Source organism: Mus caroli, chromosome 3 (genome assembly GCF_900094665.2).
Source record: "Mus caroli chromosome 3, CAROLI_EIJ_v1.1, whole genome shotgun sequence".
Classification (NCBI taxonomy): domain Eukaryota; kingdom Metazoa; phylum Chordata; class Mammalia; order Rodentia; family Muridae; genus Mus; species Mus caroli.
Window position 1 is genome coordinate 79686033 of NC_034572.1, and position 12893 is coordinate 79698925.

Consider the following 12893-nt stretch of genomic DNA (forward strand, 5'->3'; position numbering starts at 1 on the left):
AAAAACCACAAAAAAAAAAAAAAAAAAAAAAAAAAGACAACTGGCCAGTTTCAAATAAAGTTTGAAGGTGAGTTGGCTCTTTGTGAGTCCACTCTCGTGATATTCAGTTCTGGTGAGACTACCCAGGATCTGGTGACACTGAATGTAATTTATTACATAAACATAGTAAGAAAACTTACCAGAAAGTCATCCACAATCCTAGGACCAGAACATACTGTTTTGGCATTTATTATTTATTGCATTTGTCTACATACATAACAAGGTTTAGATAGTTATAAATGGAGGGTAGATCTCAGTGTTGAAGTCTGCTCTCCCTTTTTGAGACTCAGTAAGTACATCCTCAGAATTTTTATATTCTACACGACAGTCACTGAATATCCTTCATGGGGTCTGTCTGAGTTACTGTTCTAGTGCTGAGAAGACATCATGGCCAAGGCAACTAACAACAAGCATTTAACTTGAGGACTCACAGCTCCAGAGGGTTAGAATCCACGACCGTCTTGGTGGGGGTCACGGCAGCAGACACAGAGCGTGGCACTGGAGCAGTAGCTGAGAGCTTAGATGTTGAGACAACACGAGGCAGAGAGAGGCCTAGCTGGGAATGTGGGTTTCAAAACCCCAAAGCCCACCCCTAGAACATACCTCCTCCCAAAGCCACACCTCTTAGTTTCCCAAATAGTTCCACCAAATGGGGACCAAGTATTCAAATATATGAATATATGGGGGCCATTTATATTCAAACTGCCACAGGGTCGAGCTTCATTTTCTCAGAGTTACTATAGATTTTGGAAATGTTGGTAAGTTATTCAGGACAAAGTAAATAAACTGTGCTATAAGACAGAGTCCGGAAAACAATTAGGAATGCTTATAAAGTGGTAAAAGACATCATCCTTTGAATATCAGAAACTAGCTTTGAAAGCAAAGAAGTCTGGAGCTACACTGCTACATCAAAGATGGTAACCTCAGGTCCAAGTCACAAAGTTCTTTGAGGACTGGAGAGATGACCCAGCAGGTAAAACCCTTGCCACACAGGAAGGAAGCTTAGAACTTGGGTGCCCAGAAGCCACACAAAAAAGTCAAGTAGTTACAGTGGCCTGTCTGCAATCCCAGGAAGCAGTCAGGGAGGGAGTCTCTGGGGGGAAAGCTGGCCAGCCACACCAGCCAAAAGGCAAGAACCAGGCTCAGTGACTCTCCCCCACCTCAGTCCATAATGTGGAGAACAACTATGGAAGAGGCCCAACACGAACTCCAGGCCTCCACACACATGAATGCCTGTGACCACATACATGTGAACATTCATAACCATATGTACGTACACACACACACACACACTCCTAAAGTTTTTCTTTGAATATGTTTTGTAACATTCTTCAGGGAAGGGTATGACCACATACCGACCGCAGGATGATCTTGAAAAATAAACATGGGTTAAAAGCCTGGCACTTAAGATCAGCATCTTATTAACTTCACTATCATTAACATTTTTTAATGGATGCCATTTCTCACAAACTCTGTCCTATAACATAGGGAATAACTATATTAAATCAAATTATTTTTATATTTTCTGGGCTCCAAACCATTTAGTTAAGCTCCTTAGGGCACAAATTATACTGTCTGCAATTCCTGATTCCTAGAAGGTTGAGAAGTTATTTCAACATTGATTGATACTACCAAGGAGGAATGTTCTGCAAGAAAAGTAAATCATTTTCAGCTTCTAAAACTCTTAAGATGTTTATCCTTGGCCATAGGTAAAATATGGACCACAATACTAAGTGAAGAAGCATGCAGGATGTTAAAATTTGGATCAATTTACCTAAGTGGACTTGAATGTTTTCACTCAAACATTATTTTATGTAAAAAGAAGACCTTTTTAATTCACATTTTCAAAGGCTTGTTGACTTCAACACTCAGCCCTTGGCTGGCAAGTTCACAGTCTTAAGGCCTTGATACCTGGCTCACTAATAAGTTGATTTCCATTTTCAACTGTTCAGCCATAATATTTTACAACAGGAACTGGGGAAGCCAACAACTATGAGAGATTAGGTGCTCAAGAAGAAACCTTCAAAAATACAACTGTGCGTATAATAGCAGCATCAGTGAGCGATCGCGCATACACGATACTTATCACTCATCCTTGAAATGTCATTTTAATGACCCTGTGTGAGGACAAGCCACAGGAACAACATATTTAAATATAATCAAATGTCTTCATGCTCGTACTTAGAGATGCCTACCATAAACCAGCACAAAACGGGGAAAAATTTTTTGAATAAAACTTTTCAATCAAGAGCCTGAACCGCCTATGAAAGGCAGGTGTGGTCCATCTGGGTAGGCGCTGGCTGCATCACCGATGATGAGCATTTCCTCAGCCCATAGCATTAAAGCTCTGTGGAAGCGGGTGAGAGCAACTGCAGAGGCTGAGTCTGGCAGCTGTATCACACTACAATTAACAGTGCTAAAAATACCCAAGGAGGAGAGTCATGAAAAACTGCAGTTCTGAGTGGAGAGCTTTTCTATATTAACATCAACAAACACATGAGGTCAATTTTTAAATCTGGAAAGTTACACTGGGTTACTTAGAGCACGCATGAATTCTCAACTATTTTTCTTCATGAAACAATTTTTAATTTAGACTCAATTTATCCTTCTTCTAGGAGGCAGGTGCTGAGAACGAAGGGGGTGTGGCTGAGCTTAACCTTTGCTCTCTGAATAACCAACAGGGCTGAGTACTTGCCAGGCAAGAGCTCTACCACTGAGAACTTCTACAGGAAAAGGAAGAATTAAGGGAGCCAAAGGTGAAGGCTGGAAACAGCAGGGGGTCTGCAAACCAGCTGGCCACTTGCTGGGCCACTTGCTTGACCCACGTAGTAACTAAGCCTCTCGAAAGCAAGGATCAAAGTCTCTTCCTAAACCCTAAATGGCTCCTAGGATGGAGGCCCACACGGCAATGGCGAAAGGGGACATAGCACACGGCATCCCAAGGCTGGCAGTGGGCCTACGGTCTGGAAGTGTTTTACCCTAAAACGCCAACTGCAAGCAATTTCTAAGTCTGTTTTGCCTCTGCCCATGACAAGAATCAACTTGTTCCAAAATTCTATAAAATGTTTCTTTTATGTTAAACTCTGCTGTTTCTGGGAATGCTAAAAGCTAGAATTCTTCACATATGTGGACAAAGTTATATCTGGATCTTTGAGTTCTGTAACAGGAAAAAAAGAAAAATTTTAAAAAAACTTTGCCACTGTGACTTCTCACAAGAAAGGCATTCTATCTGTAAGAATGTTTGAAAGGCCTTGTTTTCTATACAACTGTTTAAAAGTTCAAAGCTTTGGTTCTAACTAACCAAATTTCACCATGTGCTTAAATAAAATTATGAAACGACCAGTATTCCTCTTTACAGATCATTTATTCTAGTCAACTTGTTTATAAATACATGGGTTGCACACTAAGAATTTTCATTTATCTTTTTCTTTTTCCCTTTTGCAGTGCTGGGCATGGAACCTGGGGCCCATTACTGAGCTATATCCAACTTTAGTGATGTTGAAAACCATGTATATTTGGTTTTTCTCCCTGTACCAAACAAAATATACCCAAGAACAACGTAAAGAAATGCAGGTTTGTTTTGCTCATGATTTCAGGGGTCTCAGTGCATGATCGGCTGGCCTCACTGTATCGGACCTGAGTCAAGACAGATGGCTGAAGCACACAGCAGAGAGGACTGTTCACCTCTGCCAACAAAAGGTAACAGAGAGATAAGAAGTGAGAGCAAGACATGACCTCACAGAAATGTGCCCAAGAAATTATTGCTTGTGCTAGCTTCCAGCATCTCGAAATGGCCAATCAAATTGTGGGCCCATCAACCAATTAATCCACTGATGAGGTGGAAGCTCATGGGTGTTCCAATCACTTCCCAAAAAACCCATCAGCTGACAACCAAGCTAACTGCTTCCCGGTGACCATTACACCATGGTTGCTTTTAAGTACTAAATACTTAAGATTAAATCGTGATGCTTGGCACTGAACTTTTTTTTAAATATCGACAAAAGCATTTAGGACATCTTTCCTTAAGGATTTATAAAGCTGTACTACCTAACCACACTCAACCCTCACACAATGAAGACAGGCTGACATCCAGTACACCAAAGCGTATGTGCCCATTAGATGACACAGATGTTCTTGTAGCATGTACGCTCTAAAGTTCAGCTTGTGGTCTACTGACAAAGTCAATACTCACAGAGTTACTTCTTTTTGAATAACACCATTACCAGGACTTTAAAATCTCAGCACTATGTGGAGCCCAAAGAACTGTACTACGGCTGCCAGTGAATCTTGGGACCTTTACCAACAACTCTGGCTTCTAATGACCAAATACCAACAGAATCTCCACTTCTAGAGCTAGAGATGTGGCTCAGGGGTTAAGAATACAGGCAGCCCTTCCAGAGGACCAGGGTTCAATTCCCAAGGCAGCTCAAAACTGTCACAATTTACATAAAATAAAAATAAATAAATTACAAAAAAGAATACACACTTCTAGTTGTGAGAACAAAAAACTGACTCCAGATATACTTCTATGTCCCCTAGGGACGACAAAAAAAAAAAAAAAAAAAATCACTGCTGGTTTAGAACCTATAAGTCAACTTAGATGAAATCCTAAAAGATGATTTAAGTAATTTTATGAAGACTTTAAATATACAAGCTAATGTTACTAACAAATTCACATTTTATAAATGAAGTCAAAACTAACAGGAAAATGTGAACATTCTGAAAGAAGAAAAATGTAAGGCATATTGTAACAAGAACGTAAGTACTGCTGTCACATGATTTCCTATAATGTGTTCAATTCCCAAAGCCTTCAGTACCATAAAAGAAAGCAAGACCTCCCAAAAGTCTGCTTTTCGGGATGATATCAGTGACAACTTATAGTGAATTGTTTAAAAAAATCAATTTCTATCTTTGTGTCATAGACCCAATTAATTTTAAATGCAAACAAATTTGGGTAGTAAGTAAACTAGGAATAAAAGATTTAACACAGACAGTCTCAAATGGTATATAGATGTAGATCATTAACATATCTAAAATGGTATACTGATATATAGATCATTAACATATCTAGGTTCCTTTCTCATTTCTCTTCAGAGGAATCTGTCATACATATAAAAACACACACACACACCATACCACATACATACACGCCCATACACACTACACACCACACACACAACCCCCCCCACATATACCCCCCACACACAACCATTCACCACACACACACACACACACACACTGTAGAAAGTAGTTAGATCTGGGCCTGGGCATAGTGGCACATGCCTTTAATCCTACCTAGTACTTGAGAGGCAGAAGCAGGCAAATCTCTTTGCATTCAAAACCAGTCTAGTAAACAGAGAATTCCAGGACAGCGGGGCCACATAGAGATCCTATCTCAAAAATGGGTAAAAAAGGGGGGGGGGTGTTTAACAAACCCGTAGAAAAATGCCATTTTATGGGGAAAAAAAAAGTCAAAATGAACACAAAGGTTTTCACTGATCTTAAACATGATAATTGCTTGTTATTTTAAAGCAAGAGTTAATGCTCTATCTACTTAAACCACACAGCAAACAGAAATAGATGTGAAGCACTGACAATATCAAGTTCAACTACTGTGCCGTGTTAACTCACAAGAAAAACCTCAGCAGTTCTTCAGGAGCGGCCTGGATCCCAAGAGTGTAGTATCCAAACTAGTATGTCTAAAAGTAAAGGTTGTAATTTTTTTTTTCTAAATATTACATCAAAGTTTGAAAACATTTTCTTCCACATGGAAAATATGTATATTCATAAAGCAATGTAAATATCCCAGCATGGCAGGGCATGGCTTGTAAGCACAGCCCATGAGGTAGAGGCAGGTGGGTGCAACCTGGGCCACACAGCAAGACCCTAGCTCCAAAGAGAAACCAACTAACCAACAAACAGTAACAAAGTAACCCTGTCATCCCAAGACCTCTGCCAATACTTCCAGGGTAACTTTCTATAAGTGCCTGACCTCAGGAGGCTACAGGGAATCAGAAGGGTCAGCCTCGGGTTCTGACAGCAATGATAATTTTTATCCCTCTGAATTACTTTGTAAAAGTTACCCTTTCCATCCTTCCTGTGAGCAAAATCAAAAACAAAACATACAGAGTTCATACCTCGTTTCTTCCATTAGCATTTTCCTCCAATCTTAAAAGATTTCTGCAAACATACATGTGAACGGCCAGTACAAAGGCGTTTGTTCCACGGAATGCCACGGATACTATTTTGACATTCGGGATTTAAGTATTTGCAACCTATCTCCCCAATTCCATGCTGGACTTAAAGTTCTTACACACAATGTATGTTTGTGTCTCAGGTTACTTAGGATAAATTTCTAATGTGATTTATGAGACAGACCTTTGAGTTACACAAATTAGCACACTGCTTTTCAAAGCTTATAAAATTTATACTTCCAGTTCTTTTGACAAATCCAAATCACTGCACATTCAAAAACAGTGGACACTTCTAACTTTAATTTAAAAAAAAAACACAAAAACTATTTTTAATGATGGTCCTTAAACACCTTAACCTCCCTTTTAGCCCACCACCCACCAGAGGTAGTGGGAAAGAAAGCATGGGGTGGGGGTAGGGGAAGTGAACCTGTTTAGAAAGGTTCTTTGAAGCAACATCTTTTTTATACCCTCTCCAAACATCATGTCCTCAGAGGGTCTTGCCTCAGTGCATGTGTCTGAGCTCTGCCAATCATCCCAAGTCTGCAGAAGCGGCAAGAAGCCATAGCACACCACCCAAAAGTTTCTCTGAGTCCCAACAAATGAAGCTCAACGACACAGTGTAAGGCGGCCCAATATAACTTGTGTTGCTCATAAAGAGTCTTTCATCACGTGTCCTTTCATGTGCTTGTTTTAGCAGAACGCCCTCTCCTGTATCTTCTTCAGTGAAACATTCCCTCACCTGTCTGCCTTAGCCTTTCACCTGTGTCCACTTCAGCTAGTCCTTTACGTGTCTGCCCCAGCAAAACACCATCCAACACAACTGACTTTCCAAAGAACCCTTAAGTTTCCACTTCATTGCTGTTATTCTTAAAACAAAACAAAACACACACACACAAAAAAAAAAAAAACCTATCAATTTGAAGCACAAAAAGAAAACTGAAGCACTTTTGGGTGATATCAGGAATAAATCCCAGGGTCTCACTCAGACTAAACAAATACTCTATACTGAGTCACAATCCCAGTCCTGGAAACATTTCAGTGTTAGTTTACGCATTTTTAATGATTACTGTATATATCATATTTTTTCAAACTGTTTAGATTTTCACTTACTTTTCCAGTGTCCCCTTATTATTAAGCTGCCATTATAACTTAAACATAAATCTGCTGTTTGACATCCAGAAAATTTTAATTTTTATACAGTCCAATCAACCCTACTTTTTAAATTTTTTCCCACTGCTTTCATTCTTAGGAAATTCTTTCTCATTTCAGCATAGCAACTGATAGTTTCAGCTCTTTTGCTGAAGACACCACACACTTCAGACAGAGGACTTGGGGGGATAAAGTTGGAGTGGACCTGAAAGCCTCCTCCCCAAGTGGCAGCTGAAGCTGCTGAGTAAGCTGCTGAAGGAAAGGAGCGCCCAACAGTCCTGCCAGCTACGGAGCTTCCAAACCACAAGAATGACCTGCCTGGCAAGACACCCCAATGGTACAATAATGACAGAAAGGCACTCTTAGTGTGGAAAAACCCAACAGCTGTCTAACAGAACTTAAGTTCCACTCAGTAGGACAGAAGGCATACCTAGCACTACAGACCTCCCCATGGCTGGAGTTGCCATTTTCCAAACTCAGTAATTCCTAACAACATTCTAAATGCTTACTCGTATAACCTAAAGATATGTGTAACTCTTATGCTTCAAAAAAAAAAAGCTTCCTTTTTGTAGTAGAGACTTAATTACAACTGGACAAACAAGCATGGGTGCTCAGCCTCAATTGGTATTAGTACAATGTAGCCCCTTCCTAAGGCTCAGGAAAGTCAAAGTGGATGAAGAAAGATTTTAAGAGCTAGAAGACCCAGGACACCTGCTCCTAGTGTCTTCTAGCCGTGACAGAAAACCGCACCCATGAAGTCTCAACCATAGCGCTACCTAAACAAGACCTGCACAATGACTCCACCCAGTTGACATCCCTAGGTGAAGAGCTATAGACAATGAATGGCAGCTGAAATCAGAGTGAGAATCAATTTTTTCCCAAGTGGCCAACCCTTAACACATATACAAATGAACAACGCTAAAGGGACTTGGGAGGGGGTGGTGGGGGTGGGGGATGTGTGCATATGGAAATGTGTATGACAATAATTATAGTAGTCATGAATTTGAGGAATGTGGGCAGGGGCACAAGAAGAGTTGGAGGAGGGGGAGAAGAGGTGGAAATGATATAAATATAGTACTTATGTAGGAAAAAAGTACATTCCTAAAGTAAAACTTTTTTGAAAAGTTTCTTTTGGCTAACAACTAAAATTTCAATATTTACTACTTCAATCAAATGTCCAATTACTTTGTTTCACTTACATATTCCATGAATGTCATTCATTTGGAGATTTCCAAATCTTGAGTCCTCATTTTTGAAATCTCATCTGCAATTTCTATTGTATATCACCTTTCATTTTATTCAGTGTGGGTGTGTGTGTGCTATGTATGTGTGTTGGGTGTGTGCTATGTATGTGTGTTGGGTGTGTGCTCTGTGTGTATGCTGAGTGTGTGTGTGTTCTGTGTGTGTGTGTATGTGTGTGCTCTATGTGTATGGGTGTATTTGTGTGCTGAGTGTCTGTGTATATGTGTTCTGTGTGTGTACTCTGTGTATATGTTTGTGCTCTGTATGTATGTGTATATGTGTTCTGTGTGTGTACTCTGTGTATATGTTTGTGCTCTGTATGTATGTGTATATGTGTTCTGTGTGTGTGCTCTGAGTGTACATGTATGTTTATGCTCTGTGCGTGTGTATGTGTGTGTTTAGAGGAGGTTGACAGGGCATTTTGCTACAAGCTAACCTCAAACTCATAATATAAACCCAGGCTGGCCTTGAACTTGTGATCTGCCCACCTCAGCTGCCTAGGTATTAGGTTTACAGGCATGTGCCATCATAACCAGCTATGCCATATTTTTCTGTATTCTAATTTGCATATTTAGGTTACTTCTTCTTTTGGTTAGATTGTGTTAAATACTGTCTAGGGGCTAGAGAGATGGCTCAGCGGTTAAGAGCACTGGCTGTTCTTCCAGAGGTCCTGAGTTCAATTCCTAGCACCCACATGATGGCTCAGAACCATCTGTAATTGGATCTGCTGCCCTCTTCTGGTGTGCAGACATACAGAAAGACTGAGAGCTGAAAGAAAGAAAGAAAGAGAGAGAGGAAGAAAGAAAGAAAGAAAGAAAGAAAGAAAGAAAGAAAGAAAGAAAGAAAGAAAGAAAGAAAGAAGAAAAGAAAAGTTGTCTCTTTCCTATCTCCCTTGTCTACCATAACACCACCTTTCTAACTCACCTTATCTTGTTTTCCTGTTATTTTCACATACATGTAAAGTAAATCTTGGGTTGTTTTGTGTTCCACTGTGCTGGATAGCAATTCCTTTGCACAGGTGTCTGTTTCGTTAATACTGTGAAGCTATCTGATCATTAACTCCAGCATTCTAATCTCACCCTACTCTGCTATAACCCAGAATCTACTGTTCTGTCTTTCTTTTTCTGGGTTACTTTGTTTGGGGGTTTGTTGCTGCCGCTGTTTCTCTGGGGTTTGTTTTTGGTTTTGGTTTTTGGTTTGTTTTTTTTTTTTTTTATGTGTGTTTCTTTTGTTGTTGTTTTGAGATAGGATTAAAGATGAGGCCACCACACCTGAACTTTCTTATTTATTTTCACTGTTGAGGATTGAACCCTGGGCCTGAACACAGCGAATACACACTTTCCTCCTGAGCTAACTCCCAAGCCCTAGAACCTACATGAAATTCTCAGGAGTTGTTGTAGCAAGCACCCAGTCACTAGATCTGGTCTTAGACAATTAGATGTTTAGTCATGTTTCCCAGAAGACACTTCTCTGATGGTCTCTCTATTAGCAGCATCACAAGATCCAAAAGTTTAAAAATAAAGTATGTTGGGGGAAGAGACAAAAATGAAGAAATTTAATGTTGGAAACCAAAATTTTAATACAAATATAAATGATTTGGTTTCATGCAATCTGGGAAAATACACTTTGGAAGCCTCTATCGTTAATCAACTTCTGGCAACACTCAACTTCACATCTCTATTCATTTTTTTATACTGTGCCCAACCCTTCAGAGCACATTGGATTCTTTGATACAGTGTTCCTGTAATCCAACTCCCACATTTCTAGCCAATAGTTCACTTTTCAGAAATGCTGATTAACTGCCTCTATTGTTCCTGCAGAAATAATGCATCTGGACACTCCTGTGGCAAATAGGAATTCAAATTCCTTATGAAATGCATTTTCCATTTTACCTATAACGGAGGAAAACAGACTCTTAACTAGGTTAAATATCTTTAATTTTTATTTCTGTGTAACAACCACTAGTCAATAATTATTCCTGGATAATGTCTCACTTAGCATAGGACAGTACTGCAACTTATATTATTCCCCAGAAATTCTCATCTTTCCTTTTACAAACTGAAGAGGCATACAGTGGGTTCTTAGATAATTGGAGAAACGGAAGCCCCTTATATTTTTTATGCTAAAGGCTAATTCACACACACACACACATCCTTCATAAAAAATCCACTAGGATTACTTCCAGGAGACCAGGACATTCTGTGGAATGTGTAACTGCAATAGTTGGGCATGGTGCACACCCTAATCCTAGCACTTGGCAGGACCAGGAAGATCCCAAGTTCAAGGTCAGCCTGGACTACACAGCAAGTTCCAGGCATCTCTTCAAATACCCACAAAGATAATCAACAATCGAGCTGCAGGCAGAAGCACTTACCTGCTTTCCATCCAGCGTGCACAGCCTCTTGACCACGCCTGAGTCTAGTTTAATGGCTTCGGTGATATCCGTTAAGACCTGCTCAAAGGAATGGGCAGTCTTTTTATTCAGAAGGATCCGCACGGCCTTTCTAGGCTTCACTCCGCTCCGAATCACAGTCACTAACTTGGGTTTAATGAAGTCTTTGCTTTCTTTCACCTCGCTCTTCGCAGAGGCCACGGCCAGGGTGCGGGTGGCACCGCCCTTGATGTTCACAGACCAGTTCGGATTAACATTTTTGGTGTAATCAACTTTACGAAATGGTTCGTTGGAGGCACACACGTAACTTTCACCTAAAAATCAAAAATAATAATTAGCATAATATCAGACCTCTGAGCATTGGCCATAGTAGACCTGAATCCATTATATCTAAACAAGAGCTTCTAGAGACCTACAAGCCAAGCCTTAAGTGTGGGGGTCACAGGAAAAGCTACATTACAACCTTTTCCTTTAACCTTCTCCAAACCTCCCTTTCTTCTCAATTACGTAGACTGTTTTTCTGAGATGTGAAAACCCCTAAGCCCAGAAACTAAGAGTGAGATCTGGGCTTATTTTACCCAAATGCGTCACTTTTGATAAGTCATTATGTCACACTTCTAGTCTCAGTATCCTTGGCTGCAGAATTAAATAGAGCAAGTAACTAAATTATAAAGGACTTCCTAACTCCAAAAGCACACTAATTAATTTATTCTTCACAAAACCTCATTCTGGCCAGCCATGGTGCTATGGTACAATCCTGTGATCTTAGCTACTCAAGAGGCTGAAGGGGAGGGATTATTAATTCGAGGCCAGCCTGAGCTACAAACTGGGAAGGGTCCTGGGCTCACGCTGGGTATGGTAGCTCACGCTTCTTATCCTAGCAGCAAGAGGCTAAGGTAGGAGGACTGTCATCAAGTTTAAGGCGGGGCTAGGCAGAGTGTTTCAGGCCAGTCTAAGCTACACAGTGAGATTCTGCCTCAAAAATAAACATAAATAAGTAGTGCATTCTGATTGAAATCATTGTATCGCAAATATACACATGAAAAGAAACGACTAAAATCCTTCTTATTTCAGTCCTAATCAAACAGCAAAGGCTACATCTTTACACAGTTGGCCTAATTAACACTCAATTGTCGCCTCATCTGTTCAGTTACTGAAGCACTACAAAAATGAAAGGTTTGGCTCCTCAAAGTAGCATACTGCAGGCAGGCATTGTTTGCCCTGAAGAAATAGAAATGTAAAATAAACGGTAACTCAAACGGACAAAGTTTTCTATAACCTCTTACATGAGAGTGGATGTTACGTTACAATGACCCAGTCACTTCTCACGAAGCTTAATTAGGCTTTTCTTTAATTAAGAACATCCCCAAAGTTATACTACTTGCCAACTTGTCTATCAATATCTAACAGTTTCTACACTCCAAAATTTCTAAAATTATATACTAAAAAGCTGTAATTTTCCTCCAAGAAATACATAACCTACTCAATTCTTTTAGTATTGACTTTTCGACAGGCAAGGTTGCATGCTAAGATTTACTCTGAGAAATAAGTCATAAAGAATATGTTATTTCAGAAGCAGAAGGAACACTATCCAGTTCATTCTATGAAGCTACAGTTACGCTGTGTATTCTGCCTTGGAGTTGGAATGGTTTCTGTCTAATCAGGAACTTGTCACAATTTCCTTTCATAGAGGACTTCATAAGAAATTTTCTACTATTTCTACCATGTTTAATGTTCCAAATAGTTTTTAAAAATTGGTTGAGTGCATATTACTCCTAGCTTCAGAAGATATCATGTATATTTAAGAGGCATTTAACTATTATAAATTATTTTGATGACTTAAAAAATGTCAATACTGAGTTGTATATTTTAAAATA

General features: G+C 39.7%; 1 protein-coding gene across 7 annotated transcripts in view; it reads right to left on the minus strand.

Moving 5' to 3' along the window:
• Dclk2 (doublecortin like kinase 2) overlaps nt 1–12893 on the minus strand; it is a 135410-nt gene that overhangs the window by 108688 nt on the left and 13829 nt on the right. For all 7 annotated transcript variants that reach the window (XR_002377490.2, XM_021157286.2, XM_021157284.2 and 4 more), the window contains exon 2: nt 10999–11330. Coding sequence is in view for 6 of the 7 variants with exons in the window: in XM_021157286.2 (XP_021012945.1) it covers nt 10999–11330 (332 nt within the window). In the remaining variant the exon portion in view is untranslated. The remainder of the gene's footprint in view (nt 1–10998; nt 11331–12893) is intronic.